The following is a 17341-nucleotide window of genomic DNA, read 5'->3' as shown; positions in this document are numbered from 1 at the left end:
TGTTGAGAGAAAGGGAAGATGACCTCAATAAATGAAAAGATTTATCACATTTATGCATCTGAAGATTCAGTATGGCTCAGATCTAAGTTCTGCCCAGGTTGTTCGATGGAGTCAAAGCAACCCTAATCAATCAAATACCTCATAGGGATAAAAAAAAAATAGATATTGAGAAATTGCTTCTAAAATATAGAGAGAGGGGCAAGGGAAATTGAACAGCTGAAAGAACAGTCAAATTCAAAGTTAAAAACAAAAAAGACAGCAGCCCTGATGGCTTGCGGAGATTCCACAGAGCTAGCTCTGAGTGATGTGCACATTATCTTTATGGATGATCTTAGTGTTCCAGGCTGCCATAACAAAGTCCCCACAGCGGTGACACCAGAAGCACAAATGTATGGCCTCACAGTTCGTTGGTAGGTCAGTTCCTTCTGAGCCTGAGGAGGGGACCTGTCCTGCTTTCCCTCTAGAGCTGTCTCTAGATGTTCTCTTTCAGAAGGACACAGTCATCCCAGATCCGGGCTTGCCCAAATGAACATATTGAGAGAGTCACATCTGCCATGTCCAGACTTCAAATTAGGGTTGTATCCTTAGGTCCTATGGGTTTTGGCATTTACATGTGTAGGTTGTGGTGGGTATGGGGATGGGACCCACATGTACTTGGATTATTTTAATTTGTCTCTCGCAGGAACAAATATGCCACCCAGTGGTTAACCTCAGCATCCACTCCCTTTCCCAGAAGCTCTTGAGAAGTTCTTGTGCAGAAGAATCCACTGTTTTTACTGGTTAGAGACAACCAGCGAAGAAACTAAAATTTCTGTGTAGAAGTCTTTACACACATTGATGACATGTATGACATTAGCTATGGCTTCAGTATAGGTTACGTGGTGAGATTCTGGAAAAATCTGTTCCGTGGCCTTGGTGCTGATTGAGAAGGGCTGACTGTAGTTTGTGGCTGAGTTCTCAGGCCATTCCTGGGCACTCTTTCTGAGGTAATGATGTGGTGGGAAAGCCACCTAAGCATAGCAATATCCCAGAGGAACGAAATAGTCCACACAAGTTAGTCTACACGGCCACCCTGTGCTCCTTAAGAAGGGCTGAGACCTTCATACTTCCTGCTGTAGAAAAGCCCCCTGACCCTGTGGATGCCTGGGCTTCACAGGGCCTGCGGGGAGGCACTAGTTTTTGTTGTTGTTTTGCTTTTTAATTTTTGGCTATAGCAGCACCATGAAGATACAAAAAGAGGCAGGGGGTAAATTCTGTTGTCTATGACTCAAAGGCCGTGCTTGCTAATACTCAATGCGTTTTCTCAGTTTATTCCATCTGTACATGGCTGTAGTTGAGCCCCAGTACTGCATTCTCTATGTTAAAGTCTGTAAATGTTACCATCGCCACACAGTTGTCTTGGGGTTGTGCCAACACTCATTTAAGTAGGATCCTGTTAATGAAGGTTTAATGTGTGCTCAACAGTTTTGTGCCTTCCAAGGAAAACATACCTCTGTGATCCTAAGTAGATTCTGGGGTCTTGCTTGAGAATGGTAGACAACAGCCTGGGTTCCAGAAGAAGAATTTATGAACTGGTCCCTCTGAGCTCAGAGTTGCCTATGATCTGGAAGAAATTATCTGGTGATTTCTATCTATAGAGTTCCAGCTGATTGAGTGTTTCCTAAGATCATGTCAATGCAAATCATGTGTAGTCAAAGCTTTTCTAATTACATTAGAAAGCAACAAAAGAATGCTATCTCTACAACACACAAGGCCACCCTGGAAGACAGAAGTGCTGGCACCAGCCTGGCTGTGTCCACATCTTATCTGTATGCTATGCTTGTCCCCAGCCTGGCCTGTGGCGGCTGAATAGCTGTTTCCGTCTGCATCTGTTACAAGCTCTTCTCAGAGCCAGCCAGTGCGTTCTCCCGTGTAGGAGACAAGAGTGACGTGTAATGAGGACATTGCTACTCTCTCTGGTCGACAATGAGCCTTTATCCCCATCTCATTAGGATGCTTCAGGAACCGAGGGCTGAGCAGTGGCAGAGGATGTGTTTCCTGTTGATTTATGTGCTGTCATAGGATTAATTGAGTCTGGACACGGGGTCTCATTTTCTTGGACATGTAGCAGGTAATCGTGCTTCTCCTGTACATTCAAATAGCTTTCCAGATGGTCTGGTATGAAGGATTTGTCTCTAATATGACTAATCAGAAGCAAAGGACCGCAATATGTTTGTGTACATGCTCTGCAATTGAAGCCTCTGGACCCCTATTGGTAGGCAGTTAACTGTTTCCTGGCCACACGCCTGCCTGTGTTCATCTGAGGATGTGGGCCACGGAATGCAACAAAGGTTTTGAGGTGCTCTGAACAGAGGCCCTGGGGTTGGGGAATGGCTTCTGTCATATCCTTCGGAAGCCTTACAGCACCACTTATGCAAGAGCAGGACACTGCATTCAGTAGGGGAATGGATTCTGTATCAGTAGACGCCACTAACAAAATTACTGCAGATGGGCGTGGCTCAGGCTGTCTGGGGGGATGTCAAAGGTCAAAATGCTGGGGCCTTGCTATTTGCTGGGATTCTCCTGTGATTCATAGATGGTTCCTTTGCACTGGGCTCTTACATGGTGGAAGGGAAAGGCGGGTCTCTTCAGCCTCTTTTATAAGGCTCAGAAGGCTCAAATTTTCTGGCATGACCTCCTTATGTCTCCACCTAATGCCATCCTTTTAGGGGTTAGGGTGTCAACATAGGAACTTCTAGGGGACTCAACCATACGGTCTATAGCAGATTGTCTACTTCTCTAGCAACTTTTAAAATGAAACTCACAGTGAGCTTTTATTGCTTATAGTATTATGTTAAAATAAAAAAGGAAGGGCTGAAGAGATGGCTCAGCACGTAAGAACACTTGCTCTTGCAGAGGACCCGAGTTTGGCTCCTAGTGCCCATCTTGAGTTGCTCTTAACCAGCTGTAATTCCAGCTCCAGGGGATTGGATGTCCTCTTCTGGCCTCTGCAGGCACCTGCACCCCCACCACACACCCACACACATACACACAAATAAATATAAAAGTGTAACATACACTATAAGAAAGGAAGAGAGGAGAACACAGAACTGTGTTTCCAGTAAGTTCTTAGCTGTGTGAAGGGATGGGCTTAATAAAGAACAGAAAGGAATACACCACAGAGCTGTCTTTGGCTGGATCACTTGACACTCCCCTTTCTTGTTAAATGCACATGGCAGTGGGTCACCATTTTCATCACCAGAAGTAATGAGCCTCAGAAACAGTCACCCCCTCAGTATAAAACTCTGCCCACATCATTGTAGCAGACAGCATGCTGGATTGCTCATACCTCTGGCTCTCTCCCGGCGAAGGGAGAGAAGCTCTTTGAGGGCTTCCACAGAGCAGCTGTTCTCCCACAGTAGCTGCACCCCTATATGTGCTATGCAGTTAAGCAATTGAAATCTGTCCACCAGTTGTTGCCTGAGTTCACCGATGATGGCAGCCAAGCAGGTGACGTTTTTGTGGTTCTATGGGTGCTTCCTCTAGGCATCAAGGGGCTCCCTGAAAAAGTTTCCTTGAAGATGGGGTGCAGAAAAACAGCAACCTTTGTCATCCAGCTGTAAAGTATCCCCATGCCGCATGTGATGTGTTGAGACCTTGTTGAAATGCGCACTGCCTGAACATCCCAGCGTGTTGCTTCCATGTCTGTTCCGTGACTGTAGACCACAGAAGGAATGACTTATGGAGACCAGGACTTCATTTGGCTGCTGCTCTGGAAGCTGGGAAGTCTAAGAGCAGAGGGACTGGTCCCTGATGAGGGTATAGCATGGTGGAGTATTAATAGGGGACAGAGGACTATGTGAGCTCACGTGTCTTCTTAAAGGCTACTAGTCATGTACAAGTAGCATTGTACAGACTGAGCAGGTTACAGTGTATGTGCTTAGGAATATATATGTGTGTATATATGTGTGTGTGTAATATATATATATATGAACACATATAAAAAAACAACTATTATAAAAAAAGAGGCTATGAATTTGAAAGAGAGTGAGTATATGGAATTCTTTAAAGAGAGGAAAGTAAAGGGAGAAATTATGTAATTGGATTGGATTACAATCTCAAAAAAGATAAAGTAAATAATTTTTAGAAGATACTAATAACGTCATAGCTGCCTCTAATCCAGTCGGTTATCTCCACAAATTGACTTCTAAACATCACTATCACATAAGCATTTCATCGGAGATACAGGCATGAGAAGCTAGCTGGGCTGTTTCCTTCTCAGGAGTCATTGTTCCGCAAACATCTCTGCACACTTTTGTTGCCTCTCTGCTCCTCGGCCACACCTTGTCCTCTGGTATGGGAGTTGTCTGCTCTTCTCCAAATGGCCCCACTTTGCCAGACTATCCACTCTTTGCCCTGCTGGTGGCAGTGGGAGCCACCTATAAGCTGGACACAGTCTACAGGAGCTCCCCCTTTCCCTGTGCCCCATGAGTGTGGGGTAGGGTGTATAGACAAAGGTACTTTATTGCTTGGTAAAGAGGTCAAACCCATCTCACAGAGAGTAGGGGGTCCCCAGAGACCTACTGTTCAAGTCATGTCCTAAGTCTGCTTGTCTCTGAAGCACTCGCAGCTCCAGGCTAGGCATGACACGCCCACCCAGAACATGCCACGAGCATGCAGATCCCCAAGTTGACATGTGCCTTCAGAGTGAGCGTAACACTTTGTTGGGAAGCAGCCCTTTGCTTTCTGCCATGCCCCCTCTCCTATGTGGACTGCTGCCTAGACGCCCTCGTGTTCCATTGAAGAGATGTATGTTAGGCTCAGTGTCACCTGCCACAGCCACTCTCCTCCTGTGCTGGTAGAGCCACGTGAGACACAATTCTGACCGTGCATAGTCCCCCTGAACATTCATTTAGAGCTTCCCTTCACTCCCTGTTTGTCGAGTTCAGACCTGAATTGGCCACTCTGCTGTGGTATGAATATAGCATGTTGCCTGGGAGGTCGATATGTTGGAAGTTAGATCCTGTGTGATAATAGAGGGGTGATGGAGTCGTTAAGAGATGGGGGTAGAGGAAGAGCCTTGAGTCACTGGGAGTGCTGTTCTCAGTGGGGATTAAGGTAGCTCTTAGGAGATCCCGAGTTAGCCATTGAGAGAGAGAATTATTACATCATCTAGTTGGTTCTTGGCGTGCTCGTTGGCTCTCTGGTTCGTGTCCCCTCGCTTTTGATCATACTCCACCACACCTATGCCATCTGCTCTTAGACTTTTACTAGAACTGAATTGATGCTGGTGTCTTGGTCTTGAAACCTCCAGAACCGATGTAAATAAACCACTTTCTTGTATAACGCTCCCCAGCCTCAGGTATTTTGTTGCAGTAACAGAAAGCATACTAACAAAACTCTCCTATGTAACCTCTTCAAGACCTGCAGGCAGATAGGGCAATTCAGTTCCCTAAGTTTGGACACCATCTCAAATATTTTGCTCAAAGTCTCCCAGAAAGTTTGCGTCCGAGTTTGAACAAGGTAGTGTCCATCTTTAGTGGGAGCGCACCGTCTTTACACAGAGGGTGCCCAGAAGGTGAAATGAAAGTCTGCAGATTCTTTTGAAAGGGCATCATTCCTCTCCAAGGTGGCCGCTGTGGGTCCTTTTCTCTTTACAGTCACTGAAAGGAGGCCCAGATTAGAGCCATGATGTCAAACCCGGATGCCACAGCTGCATTTCACAGTGAAACATTTGCAAAAACAAACAAAAATTCAGATCCTTATCACTGCCCACTGGAATCATAATGTGACTCAAAAGAAAAAAATCAGTAATATCAATGCCATCTTTCCTTCTTTAACATTCTGATATTTGTCATTGTTGTTTTAAGCCATTGTAAATAAAATACTATTTGTTCTTTCTGAAAATTCCGGTGTCTCACTTGTCTTTGCAGCCCTAAGAAAGCACTAATAAAGCAAAAGCATTTCATTTAAATGAGGAATAAGGGGGTGTGCTGGGGCTGGAGAGATGTCCTAGCAGTCAGGACTGCCACCACCCCAGCTCTGAGGGAAGCAGAGAAAGGAAAAGCCAGGGCCTACTGGCTTCCAGCCCACTTGAGAGAATACAGACTCCAGGCTGAGCGAGAGATCCTGCCTCCAAAGTACAGGCAGCGGGTGACAGAGGGGGACACCTGACATCTTCATCTGGCGTCTGTGTCCATGCATGGGCATGCGCACCTGTATATGTGTGTGAGCACGCAGTGACAAAAAATAGACACCCTGAATGGATAAGTCTTTGAAATTAGAAATAAATCCATGTATTTGCTCCTGTAATAAAAAGCATGACTAGAATTAACTCATAAAAGAGTTTACTTGGGAGGCTTATGACAGACAGACCAACGTGGTGGCAGGAGCAGGGAGAGCATCACATCCTGAGTGCTATGACATCAAATCCCAAGCAGATTGCAGACTGGACGTGGGACAGAGTCTGAACTCAAAGCCCACCCCTGGTGGTGTTCTTGCCTCAACTAGATTCACCTAAGCCTCCCCCAATAGTGCCACCAAGCAGAGACCAAGTGTTCACACATGTGAGCTTATGGGAGACATTTCTCATTCAGATGACCACGGCGAAGGATGCGTCTGGTACCATTTTTAGTTACTCCCACAGGGAAGAACATAGGAAGGTAGTCAGCAAGATGGCCACGGGATGGGAAGGAGAACCAAGGCTGTGTGTTCATGCAGGTGGTGTCATTGGCCTAGGGACACAGCAGCCTCAACTAAAAGCAATCAGCAGTAAGTGAAAAGGATGTAGTTTTCCTCGACCAATATTACCTTCCCTATACACCAGCAAACCAGGGAAATAAGGGGAGAGAAACTTCATTGCAACAGGAACATAACGTGTAAGGATAAACTTAACAAAGGATGTTGACAAACTTGGAGGCCAGTACAAAGCCATTTAGGACTTAGGTAAATGTGGGGCTGTTTGTGAAGTGAACCTGGACGAAAAGATCCAGTATTGTCAGTGTGGAAATTTCTCTGCGGTTATCGCTAACTGAAGGCTGTACCAGCCACGATGACGGTGAGACACCGGATGACACTGGCCTCAAGAGCGCTTAAGTTCATCTGAGAGAGCAGATGTGAAAATAACTGGGAAGATGACAAAGGAGAATAATGGAGAAAATTGTGTTATCTGGTGTTAAGATCTCACCGCCATGGTGGTTAAAATGTCATGGGGCTGGTACTGGGGAGAACGAATGGCATAGACTAGCCAGTTGGGGAAAAGCTGGGCTTACACAGAGGTTAGTACAGACAGCCTGTCTCACGACTCACAGACTCTCAAGTTTATAATGGTGTGCTAGTGTAGCCATGCGACTACCCTGCTTCTCGCCACCAGCCTAATGTTTAGAATCCACTCGGAGTTACTCAGTGTCTAGTGGGATGCTAACTTTGTGCTAGAGAATTTTCCCCGGCTGTAGGGAATACTGGTATTGGATCATGAGCGTGTTTGGGGTCAGGGAGGCTGTGTGTCAATGCTCTCTAGGTTAGATGGATTGAATTCATTATTTTACTTACACGTTTTTTTTTCTTTCCTTTTTGTTAGAAACTTTTATCCCTTATTCATGTATTATAAAAGCAGAACATTCACAAAAGGAACTATGTACTAAATAATTAACTCAGCACTGAACCTCTTTCTCAGTGTTTCTTATAATCAAAAATCAAGATTTGTGCTTTGTGCACAAAACATGTTCCATATCTCAAAGTAAATATGTTTGGTGGCACATGTCTTTAATCCCAGAACTCGGGAGGCAGAGGCAGGCAAGCTCTGTGAGTTCAAGGCCAGCCTGATCTACAGGACTAGTTCCAGAATAGCCAGGGCTACACAAAGAAACCCTACCTGGAAAAACAAAACGAGCAAAAAAAAAAAAAAAAAAACCAATGAAAAGATCGTTCACAAGAATTTAAAAGTTTCTAGCAATTAATTTATTTAGTAATTTTTTGCAGAATTTATAGAGATTTATATCTTTTTCTCTTTTGAGATCAATTAACCCAATCTTATGACCCTTTGACTTGGCCACCTGGGTTGCCCTTGTGCAGAGGGCAAGAGTGAACCTATACGCCATAGTGTTCAATGCAGAGTGCCTACCTAGGTTTCTCCCCTAGCACCAGAATGAAACAAACCAGCGAGTCTGTGAGTCCTGGGGACTGTCTTCTCCTCTGTGTCCTCAGACCCCTCTGGCCATGGCTTCCCTGCCAATGAGGCCCTCAGACAGCAGGGTCACATCCCGTGAACAGCTGTGCGTTCATAGCTCTCTCAGCAAATGAGCTGTCCAGATACAGGGATACGGGTTTGGTCACATAACAAGTGGCATGCATCTCGGGTTGGCCATGATCCATGTGACTCTGATAGTTCTCTCTCCCTTCCTCTCCACAGTGGCTGGTTCCAGGTCATAATGGCTGTGTGAGTGTCTGCCATGGCCCACCGCAAGCGCCAGAGCACTGCGAGCAGCATGTTGGACCACAGGACCAGACCAGGTCCCGTCCCCCATGACCAGGAGCCTGATAGCGAGGACACAGAGCTTCCTTTGGAGGGCTATGTGCCCACGGGCCTGGAGCTGGCCACTCTGCGGCCAGAGAGCCCCACGCCTGAGGATCAGGGGTGTCACAACCATAGCCCTGATGGGGACTCCAGCTCTGACTATGTGAACAACACATCCGAGGAGGAGGACTATGATGAGGGCCTCCCGGAGGAGGAGGAGGGCGTCACCTACTACATCCGGTACTGTCCTGAGGATGACAGCTACCTGGAGGGCATGGACTGTAACGGGGAGGAGTACATAGCCCATGGCGCACATCCCGTGGACACTGATGAGTGTCAGGAAGCCGTGGAGGAGTGGACGGACTCAGTGGGCCCTCATACTCACAGCCACGGGGCTGAGAACAGCCCGGAATATCCAGACAGCCACCTGCCTATCCCAGAGGACGACCCCTCCGCCCTGGAGGTCCATGACCAGGAAGAAGATGGCCACTACTGCCCCAGCAAAGAGAGCTACCAGGACTATTACCCTACAGAGGCCAATGGGAACCCAGGTGGCGCCTCCCCGTATCGCATGAGGCGTGGGGACGGCGACCTGGAGGATCAAGAGGAAGACATTGACCAGATCGTGGCTGAGATCAAGATGAGCCTGAGCATGACCAGTATCACCAGTGCCAGTGAGGCTAGCCCTGAGCACATGCCTGAGCTGGACCCTGGGGACTCCACAGAGGCCTGTCCACCCAGCGAGACTGGCCATGGGTCCAGCAGGCACGAGGCAAGGCCCAAGTCGCTGAACCTTCCCTCTGAGGCTAAACACCCTGGAGACCCCCAGAGAGGACTCAAGACCAAGACCAGGACCCCAGAGGAGAGGCCAAAGTGGCCCCAAGAGCAGGTAGGCCTTGACTACCCCCAAGAAAGGGGTAGAGGGCCCTGGAGAGTGAAGCCTAGGAGGGATGATGGCAAGTGGAGGGGGGATTCGCTGTTATACAGTTCACAACGGAAGCTAAGTTAATTTGGGGATGCTCTGGTCACTTAGGAGTCCATCTCTTAAATTCAGGAACCCGAATCACCAGAGGACTGACTGGCAGCTCTGATCTCCTAGGACATGCTCCGCCCTCAGGAGGTTCAGTCTGTCTTCCACCGCCTGAATCTGCTCCTGACAGGAGAGTATGCATATTACCTTCTGGTTCACTGAGGTGGCTCCTCAGGCCAGCAGAGCATTGGTCAGGGTGGTGGCAGGGGATGCAGGCTTTCATGAACTTCCCTACCTAGGCAGATAAGTGCGTCTCAAAGTTCCCACTGCAATGTCTACCAAGCTCTCTTGACCTGACAGGGACTTAGCTGTGAAAATGAACTGTCTTGAAAATCGTTATTTGAAATTTGATAAAGTTGTAGAGAATAATACAAGGGAACCTAAGCATAGCCATGGTTTATTTAAGCCACACTGAAGCAAGTATGTAGTCTAATAAACCCATTTGAGGAAAACACCATCCCAACCCCCCAAATAGAAAAAAAAATCACCGCAAGTAGATGTAATTACTGTATCTGTATAAAAGAATTTCTTCTTGGCCCTTTATTCGCACTGCTTCCGTGGTTTGTAAAGCCTCATTTTCTCCCAGAAGATCTTGTGAGTTTGAATATTTAGTCAATACATACTGAATTGAACACACATACATGTGCACACACACGCACAGCGAACGCTTATGTTTGGAATGTAAATCACATTGACTTGCTGTGAGATTCCCCACACATCTTGGTGCCTTTTGTTCTTGCTAAGTTAATAAGTACCAGCTGACTTCACTTTGGGGGTGCGCCTGTCATTCACAGCAGTTCTGCCTTCACGGGGGGGCGGTGCTGTGGGATATAAAGTGCTATTGTACTAGTGAATGTTGGGGGCAGGGGTTCTGCGCCCTGGTCTGGGCTTTAGGCCAAAGTGCCCACATTTTTATTCATTCATTCTCAGAGCATGGGCTTGTCCCCAACAGCAACGATGGCACTGCAGGGATGGATGTGGGTTGTACGGAGCTTGGGACAAGCTGTGCTTTGTTGTCGTAAGTGGCCTCCCTGTCAGAGGTCTGTCAAGAGAAAATTAGCTTGGAACCTGGTGGTGGAGTGAGAAGACCTGGTGTTTTTCTCTTTTTTTTTTGCTTCATGATAAGCAGATGCTAAGTTAAATGAAATTCCATAGTCCTTTGGGTTAGAGTGTTGGGGGCGGTGGGTGAATGAGTGGTGGTGGCTATTTAGAAGGGCAAGTAGAAGTAAGGAAGCCTCAGGCCATCATGGGAGACGAGAAGGAAGTCTGTTCTTTTGGAGAAAGGTTTGAAAGGAAAAGCAGGTGTCTTATTCTCTAAGACCAGGGTGTCCTGAAGGCAGTGCTCTTAGCCAAGACTTTGGAAAAACTCCTGAGGGCTAGCTAATGATTATACAAGGTTGGTTTTTTTGGTTTTGGTTTCCTTAGTTTTTTGTTTTTGTTGTAATGACTCATTCATTAATTTATCCAGTCATTTACAAACTAATCCTATCAAGAGAGAGCCAAGCAGGATCTAGCTCTAGGCTGACCAGGCCCTCACAAATGAATGACCTGAGCACCTTTGGCAGACTCTGTTGGGCCCTGCCATGTGGGTAAGGTGTATATCCCGTAGCCCTGGTTAGCTCATTTCACACAAGGACCTCTGAAAGTGGGCATGAGTATCGGCTGGCGATGGAATCGCCTTGGAAACCAGATTCTCTAGAAAATGTATTGACACTGGCTACTTCGGATATTTCATTTGAAGTCACAGCTGTGTTCATAAAAGGAATCTTTTACTCCCTGAGGGACAGCCAAGCAGTGCCAGGAACCATCTTAGTGCCTGGCCTAAGACCACCAGTCAGAGTGCCTCTGAGTCCCTGGTCCAGTTCTTGGAGCCATCCCCATGGTTAGGGTAGCACGGCCTAGAGCTGAAGTTGCAACAGCAGAAGAGAGAGGACTCCACAGCCCTGGCGGCTGTGTAGACTTTCTCTGTAAAGTGTGCCTACATGGTCCTCACAGGAAGCACCCCAATACTATTCGATCCTATTTGCATTTCAACAAGGTGGTACATTTCAGACAGAGAAGCAAACTGTGGAGATCTTTAGCTGGAGGGACATAACAGTGCCGTGCACCGCGCCCCCGTGTCTGTGCTCTGTGCGCTGGCACCCAGTTCGCGAGCTTCGGGCAAGGGGGCTGGAAGTTAAAATACACAGACAGAGAGACAGCGACACGGGTCATCCTTGAATTCCCCAAGAATGCCCCCTTTATTGTGTTCAGAGGCGGATTATATAGAGATAGCCACGTCCCAGCCAAACCCACCAGAAACCACTCTCCTGCCATCAGGAACTTCTGAAGGTCTCGTGCTCAGAGCAGCTGTAGGCACTCAGATCAGGAGATTACAAGAAATTCAGGATCTGGGGTCTCACTGCTCCCAACATGACAGCATCCTTTATGTCTCCCCTACTCATTTTAAAGTTTAAAAATGATAGTCAGGGTTAGTTTTTGAAGTGTGGTTTGAGTGCCCCTAATCTGAAAATACAGAATCCTAAATACTCCGAGCAGAAGCCTCTTGATTGCTGACATGGGCTCTAAGAGGAAAATTTCATACCCGCCATCCCAAGACAGGTCACAGGCAAAGCACACGTGCACTAAAGCATGTTAGGTTACCCTCAGGCTCTTCATGTAGGAAATACACACGAATTCTCATGTTCTGGGTCTCATCCCTAGCACATCTCTGCAAAGTACGAAAAATACCGCTCTCAGCCGTTCTATGCAGGATGCTGTCCTGGAGAGCATCCTTCAGTCACAAAGGACTCGAAGTCTCTGATCTCGGGAATTCCTGGAGCAATCCAAAGATTTGGTGCTGAGGCTGTACTCATGAGACAAGTGAGCTGTGTCTTAGCTACTGTTCTGTGCTTGCAAAAGAGACACCATGACCAAGGCACCTTAGAAAAGAAAGCATTTAATGGGGGCCTGCGTACAGTTTCAGAGGGTTAGTCCATGACCATCATGGTGGGGCGGGTTAGTCCATGACCATCGTGGTGGGGCAGACATGGTGCTGGAACAGTGGATGAGAGCATGCATCCATGTCTGTAGCAGAGAGCATACTGGGATTGGCGTGGGCTTTTGAAACCTCAAAGCCCACCCTCAGAGACACATTTCTTCCAACAAGGCCACACCTCCTAATCTTTCTGAAACAACCTACTAACTAGGAACCAAACATTCAAATATATGAGTCTTTGGGGGTCATTGTCATTCAAACAACCGTATAGGGGTTGAGCTCTATGTGGGGTAAGTAGCTCTCCCTTGTATGGCTAAAAAGGGCTGATCTTTGCTCCTGGGGTTGCTCAGCTGAGCTCTTGAGGAACACTGTAAGAACATACCTGTTCAGGGTCAAAGATCCTGTTCTGTGTGTGTGTGTGTATGTGTGTGTGTGTGTGGTGGCCTGTGTTGAGGGGTTCTCTGCATGGGCTGCTGAATGCCTGGGTTTAGTGAGTGCTACCTAGCTTGTTTTGGAGCCTCCTCACTTTTGCCCCCATATCTGCTGCCCTATATGGTGAGATAAAGCACCCTGAAAAGTCCCCAGAGCAATTTAGTCCTTTGATTGGGGATTTCAAACTGTTCTCTGTCCGGAACCTTAGCCACTCAGTTGATAGCACTGGGTTTACAGCCTAGTTCAGCAGCTCTGTGCCGTGGGTCCAGTGAACCAGGTACATGTTTTGCTTATTTGTTGTTTTCTATTTATCGCCAACCCAACAGTGTTTTCTAGCAAGGGCCCTCTGATAATAGGAAAACAAGAAAATCGATACCTCGTAGCCAGCCTCACACAACGGCTAAAGTGAAGTGTGATCCAGGGCCTTCAGCCACATTGAGTGTCACGCCCATCATCATGCGTTGCAGAGGTGTTTTGTCGGTGACATTTCACCGAGGCTGGTTTAAAATTGCACGTGAATGGTGACTCTAAATAGGCAGACATGGTTCTGTGTGCATGCCTGTCCTTGACCTGTTTCTGGTGGAGTTAGGAGTACTGTGCTCATTTTCGAAAGGTACCTCGCCGTGTCCTATCTGGTGGTATCTGAAACAAGGATTAACTCCAACTGTAAGAAGAGAACCAAGAGAGGAGGTCTGGGGGATTGCTAGCATCTAGGTACCTCTCTGATGTGCTTGTAATGGTCCCTCCCTGATCTGCATGCAGTGCTCCCTCCCTGATCTGCATGCAGTGATCCCTCCTTGATCTGCATGCAATGGTCCCTCCCTGATCTGCATGCAATGGTCCCTCCCTGATCTGCATGCAATGGTCCGTCCCTGATCTGCATGCAATGGTCCCTCCCTGATCTTCATGCAGTGCTCCCTCCCTGATCTGCATGCAATGGTCCCTCCCTGATCTGCATGCAATGGTCCCTCCCTGATCTGCATGCAGTGCTCCCTCCCTGATCTGCATGCAGTGGTCCCTCCCTGATCTGCATGCAGTGCTCCCTCCCTGATCTGCATGCAATGGTCCCTCTCTGATCTGCATGCAATGGTCCCTCCCTGATCTGCTTGCAATGGTCCCTCCCTGATCTGCTTGCAGTGGGCAGGAGGGGTACAGAGGGCTGGGAAGAAGGACATTAGTGTTTGCCTTGTGCCCAGAGGGTCTAAACTATCCCAGTTCAGATAGTGTTTTAGAAAGTGCCTGCAGGACAGGGATTGGGGGGAATCCCAAGGCTCTCTCCAGTCTTAGGAGGACAGGACATCTGACCTCTTCCCCTCTGCAGCCCTCCTGCAACCCATCTTCCTCATCCACACATACCTTCTGTGTCTGCCTGTGGGCTGCTTTCTGTAGCCCATACTGCATGCACTGGGCCTCTATTTCTTGTAATTACTCTTTTCTCCAGGCAATGGGACAGGGTGAGCTCTGTATCTACTTTAACAATTTCCCAGGATTGTTTTTGAAAGAGAAATCCTGTGGGTTCTGCTTGATGTTATTGCCTGCCCCTTCTCCCAGAGCTTCTGAACATGATACCCAGGGCATGTTGGCCCAGCCTGCACAATCGTTCTCTGTGGCTTTAAGAAGGGGCTAGTGACTGTTATTGTGAGGAAGTGGTTAATTTAGCAGAAAGTGGGGATGTAGGCAGGGGTTTAGAAAGTCAGGCTCTAAACTATTTTGGTTTCCAAAAGTTAATGAACTGACTTTTATATATACTTTTTATTTTCAATTCACAAATTAAGGGAGTTCAGTGTTATAATTTCATCATGTATACAGCTTAATTAGAGCATTCTTGATTCTTTATGATAATTGTGAAGGCAGGGACTGGGGAGATGGCTTGATGCCCACATGTGATGGTCAGAGTTCCAGTTCCCAGCAGCCAAATGAAGAAGAAGAAGGAGGAGGAGGAGGAGGAGGAGGAAGAAGAGGAGGAGGAGGAGGAAGAGGAGGAGGAAGGACTTTTATCCCAGTACTCAGAAGGCAAAGACAGGTTCCTCCAGGCAAACTGGCTAAATTAGCTGAACCGACAAGCTCCAGGTTCAGCAAGAGATCCTGCTTCTGTAAGTCAAGCAGAGAGTCATGGCTCACTCTCAAAATCTGGTCCTCACATACATGGGCATGCACAGGCATGTTTATTAGCACAAACATGCACCTAACCATGAACATGCTCACAAACACATGTACATACTCACACCCTCTAAAGTTGTTAGTCTGTCTACAAATAGATGTCCAGAAGGTATCCTTTCCCTGGTCCTTATAGAGAGTTAAGTGTGTGATGTTTGAGACTCCCACAGCCAGGAAACCTGGATCTCACCTTGCTGTGTTTTCTGCTCCCATCTGTGAGGTTGATGCGCGCTGTGGCTTGCTATGTTGCCAGCATCCTGACAGACAACTGCATTGCATGCTTCCAGCCCTTGCAAGGCCCGAATCCACAATCTAAAGTGTAGTTCCTCCTGAATGCATGTTGCATTTGCACCAATGTAAAGTCAAAAAATAGAAAAGTCTGGTCAATAAGTCGAGGCCCTCCTATTTTGTAAAATCTAACGTTGAATGTTAATTCTACTCTTTCTCTTCCCACATGTTTTTTAAAAACACAAACATCACATTTTTACATTCCCAAAAGCTTGGCAGGGAGAAGCTAATTGGATCCTTGGTATCATTTTACTATGCTATTTGGTGAAATGTCATTTAAATTTTGAATCACGGGAGTTAGCTTTCGCATCTGCTGCAGTGGGCTGCTCCTATGGGGTTGAAGTCAATTGTTTATTATTGAGGACTAATCACATTGACTGGCACTGAGGGCTCTTTTTCTTCTTAGGAGAACACAGCTCTGGCAGGGGCCCTTCCATGCTAGCCATGCCAGCCTGTATGGAAGGATAGGAGTTAAATACGGAAGACATCCCCTGGAAGCTGCAGCCTAATATTGACTTAGCATTGGCCATTGACTTGCTTTTTTGACATGGCACCTTTGTTTCTTTCCTCGTTGAGATGTCAAGCTAGTTTTCTGAGAATGTGTGCACAAGGCTTGAGGTTAAGTGTTGGGCAGCTAGGGGAATTCAGAGAATGGTCTAGGCCAGGCTCCTGGGAGGACTCCAGGTCTGAGTTGTGGATAACTCTAAGTAATTGCTTTTGAGCCCCCAGTGGGTTGTTCCTATGGAAATCTGTCCATACAACTTCTTTCCTTCAGATTAGCAGGAGGGAAAATTGCAGCTGTCTATCTGTAACTGGCAGAACCAGTGGTGGAAGAAGCAGTGTTGACACAAAACAGCATTCATGAAGGGGGCTAAGGGATTCTTGTTCAAGACTTGATCAGAACCAAATGGGATTCTCCCTCGCTATGTAGTACGCATTGCCTTGAGCCATAGAGCTCCTGTGTCCCCTTGAAGGTCCTTAGTGGGACCTCCCCACATGTGAGGCAGGTGCACCAGAGGTAAACAATTATGTGGCATGAGGTCTGTGTGGCCCACCCTTCATTTACTGCTGAAGGGTGACCATCACGCGGCAGGGTACCACGGAGCTGGACTTGGTCACGAACAAGACAGGATATTTAGACGTCTAGAGGGTTCTTCTCACTCTTTCTTTTTGTTGGTCACTATTTTCATTTCAATCATTGTCTTGGCAGTGCTGTGTGTAGCTCCCATATACACATGCTAGGCAAGAGCTGAACCACCACTGTACCTGTCAGCTGCCATTATTTTGGAATTATAGTAATACACACCCGAAACTTGACATTGGGCCTGTTTTGAAGTGAGTGCTCATTCAATGTCTTTAAATAAATGCTCTGTAGCCGTAGCTGCCATCTAGTCCCAGCACAATCTCATTGCCTTGAAAGACTCTTACCCTTAAGCAATCTTCCCTTGCCCTAACCTCTTACAATGGGAAATTTGTTTTCTATCGTTAATGGATTCATCTAATCTAGATATTTCAGTCTATGCTATGCTGCCTGGCCTCTCCCTTAGCCTGCTTTAGGAGTTCACCTATGAGGCAGCGATATGGGGGGCTTTATTTTTTTAGGGCCGAGGACATTGCATGGGGCGAGTGGAGCATGCCACACCTCCTGTCTCCAGCCATGAATGGCACTGGGTTGCTTCTGTGGCTAATGTCAGAGTTGCCGTACATACGCATGTGCAAGTTTTCAGGGGCTCTTTTTCTGTCTGAGCTTTGTGGAGTGTATAGAGAGGAGCAACATTTCTGGGCTGTGTGATCACCAGGGCTTGACTGTACAGTAGTATTCCCTATTCCCACCAGCAGTCAGTGAGGGTTCTGCTTACTGTGAAATTGGAAAAAGATGTAGTCATCCCAATCCTGTGGCAGGCCAGACTTGGTCGCTCCGAATCCCCAGGCCTGATTTCTAAAGGGTAGCTTTTGTTCACGG

General features: G+C 47.2%; 1 protein-coding gene across 8 annotated transcripts in view; it reads left to right on the top strand.

Moving 5' to 3' along the window:
• The window catches only part of Apba2 (amyloid beta precursor protein binding family A member 2), a 205318-nt gene that overhangs the window by 151605 nt on the left and 36372 nt on the right, over positions 1-17341 (top strand). For all 8 annotated transcript variants that reach the window (XM_057756304.1, XM_057756302.1, XM_057756299.1 and 5 more), the window contains one exon: positions 8390-9383. In XM_057756304.1, coding sequence (XP_057612287.1) covers positions 8430-9383 — 954 coding nt within the window. In that variant the 5' untranslated portion in view covers positions 8390-8429. The remainder of the gene's footprint in view (positions 1-8389; positions 9384-17341) is intronic.

Source organism: Chionomys nivalis, chromosome 23, assembly GCF_950005125.1.
Source record: "Chionomys nivalis chromosome 23, mChiNiv1.1, whole genome shotgun sequence".
Classification (NCBI taxonomy): domain Eukaryota; kingdom Metazoa; phylum Chordata; class Mammalia; order Rodentia; family Cricetidae; genus Chionomys; species Chionomys nivalis.
Note: the sequence above shows the minus strand (reverse complement) of the source record. Positions and strands in the feature narration are given on the sequence as shown.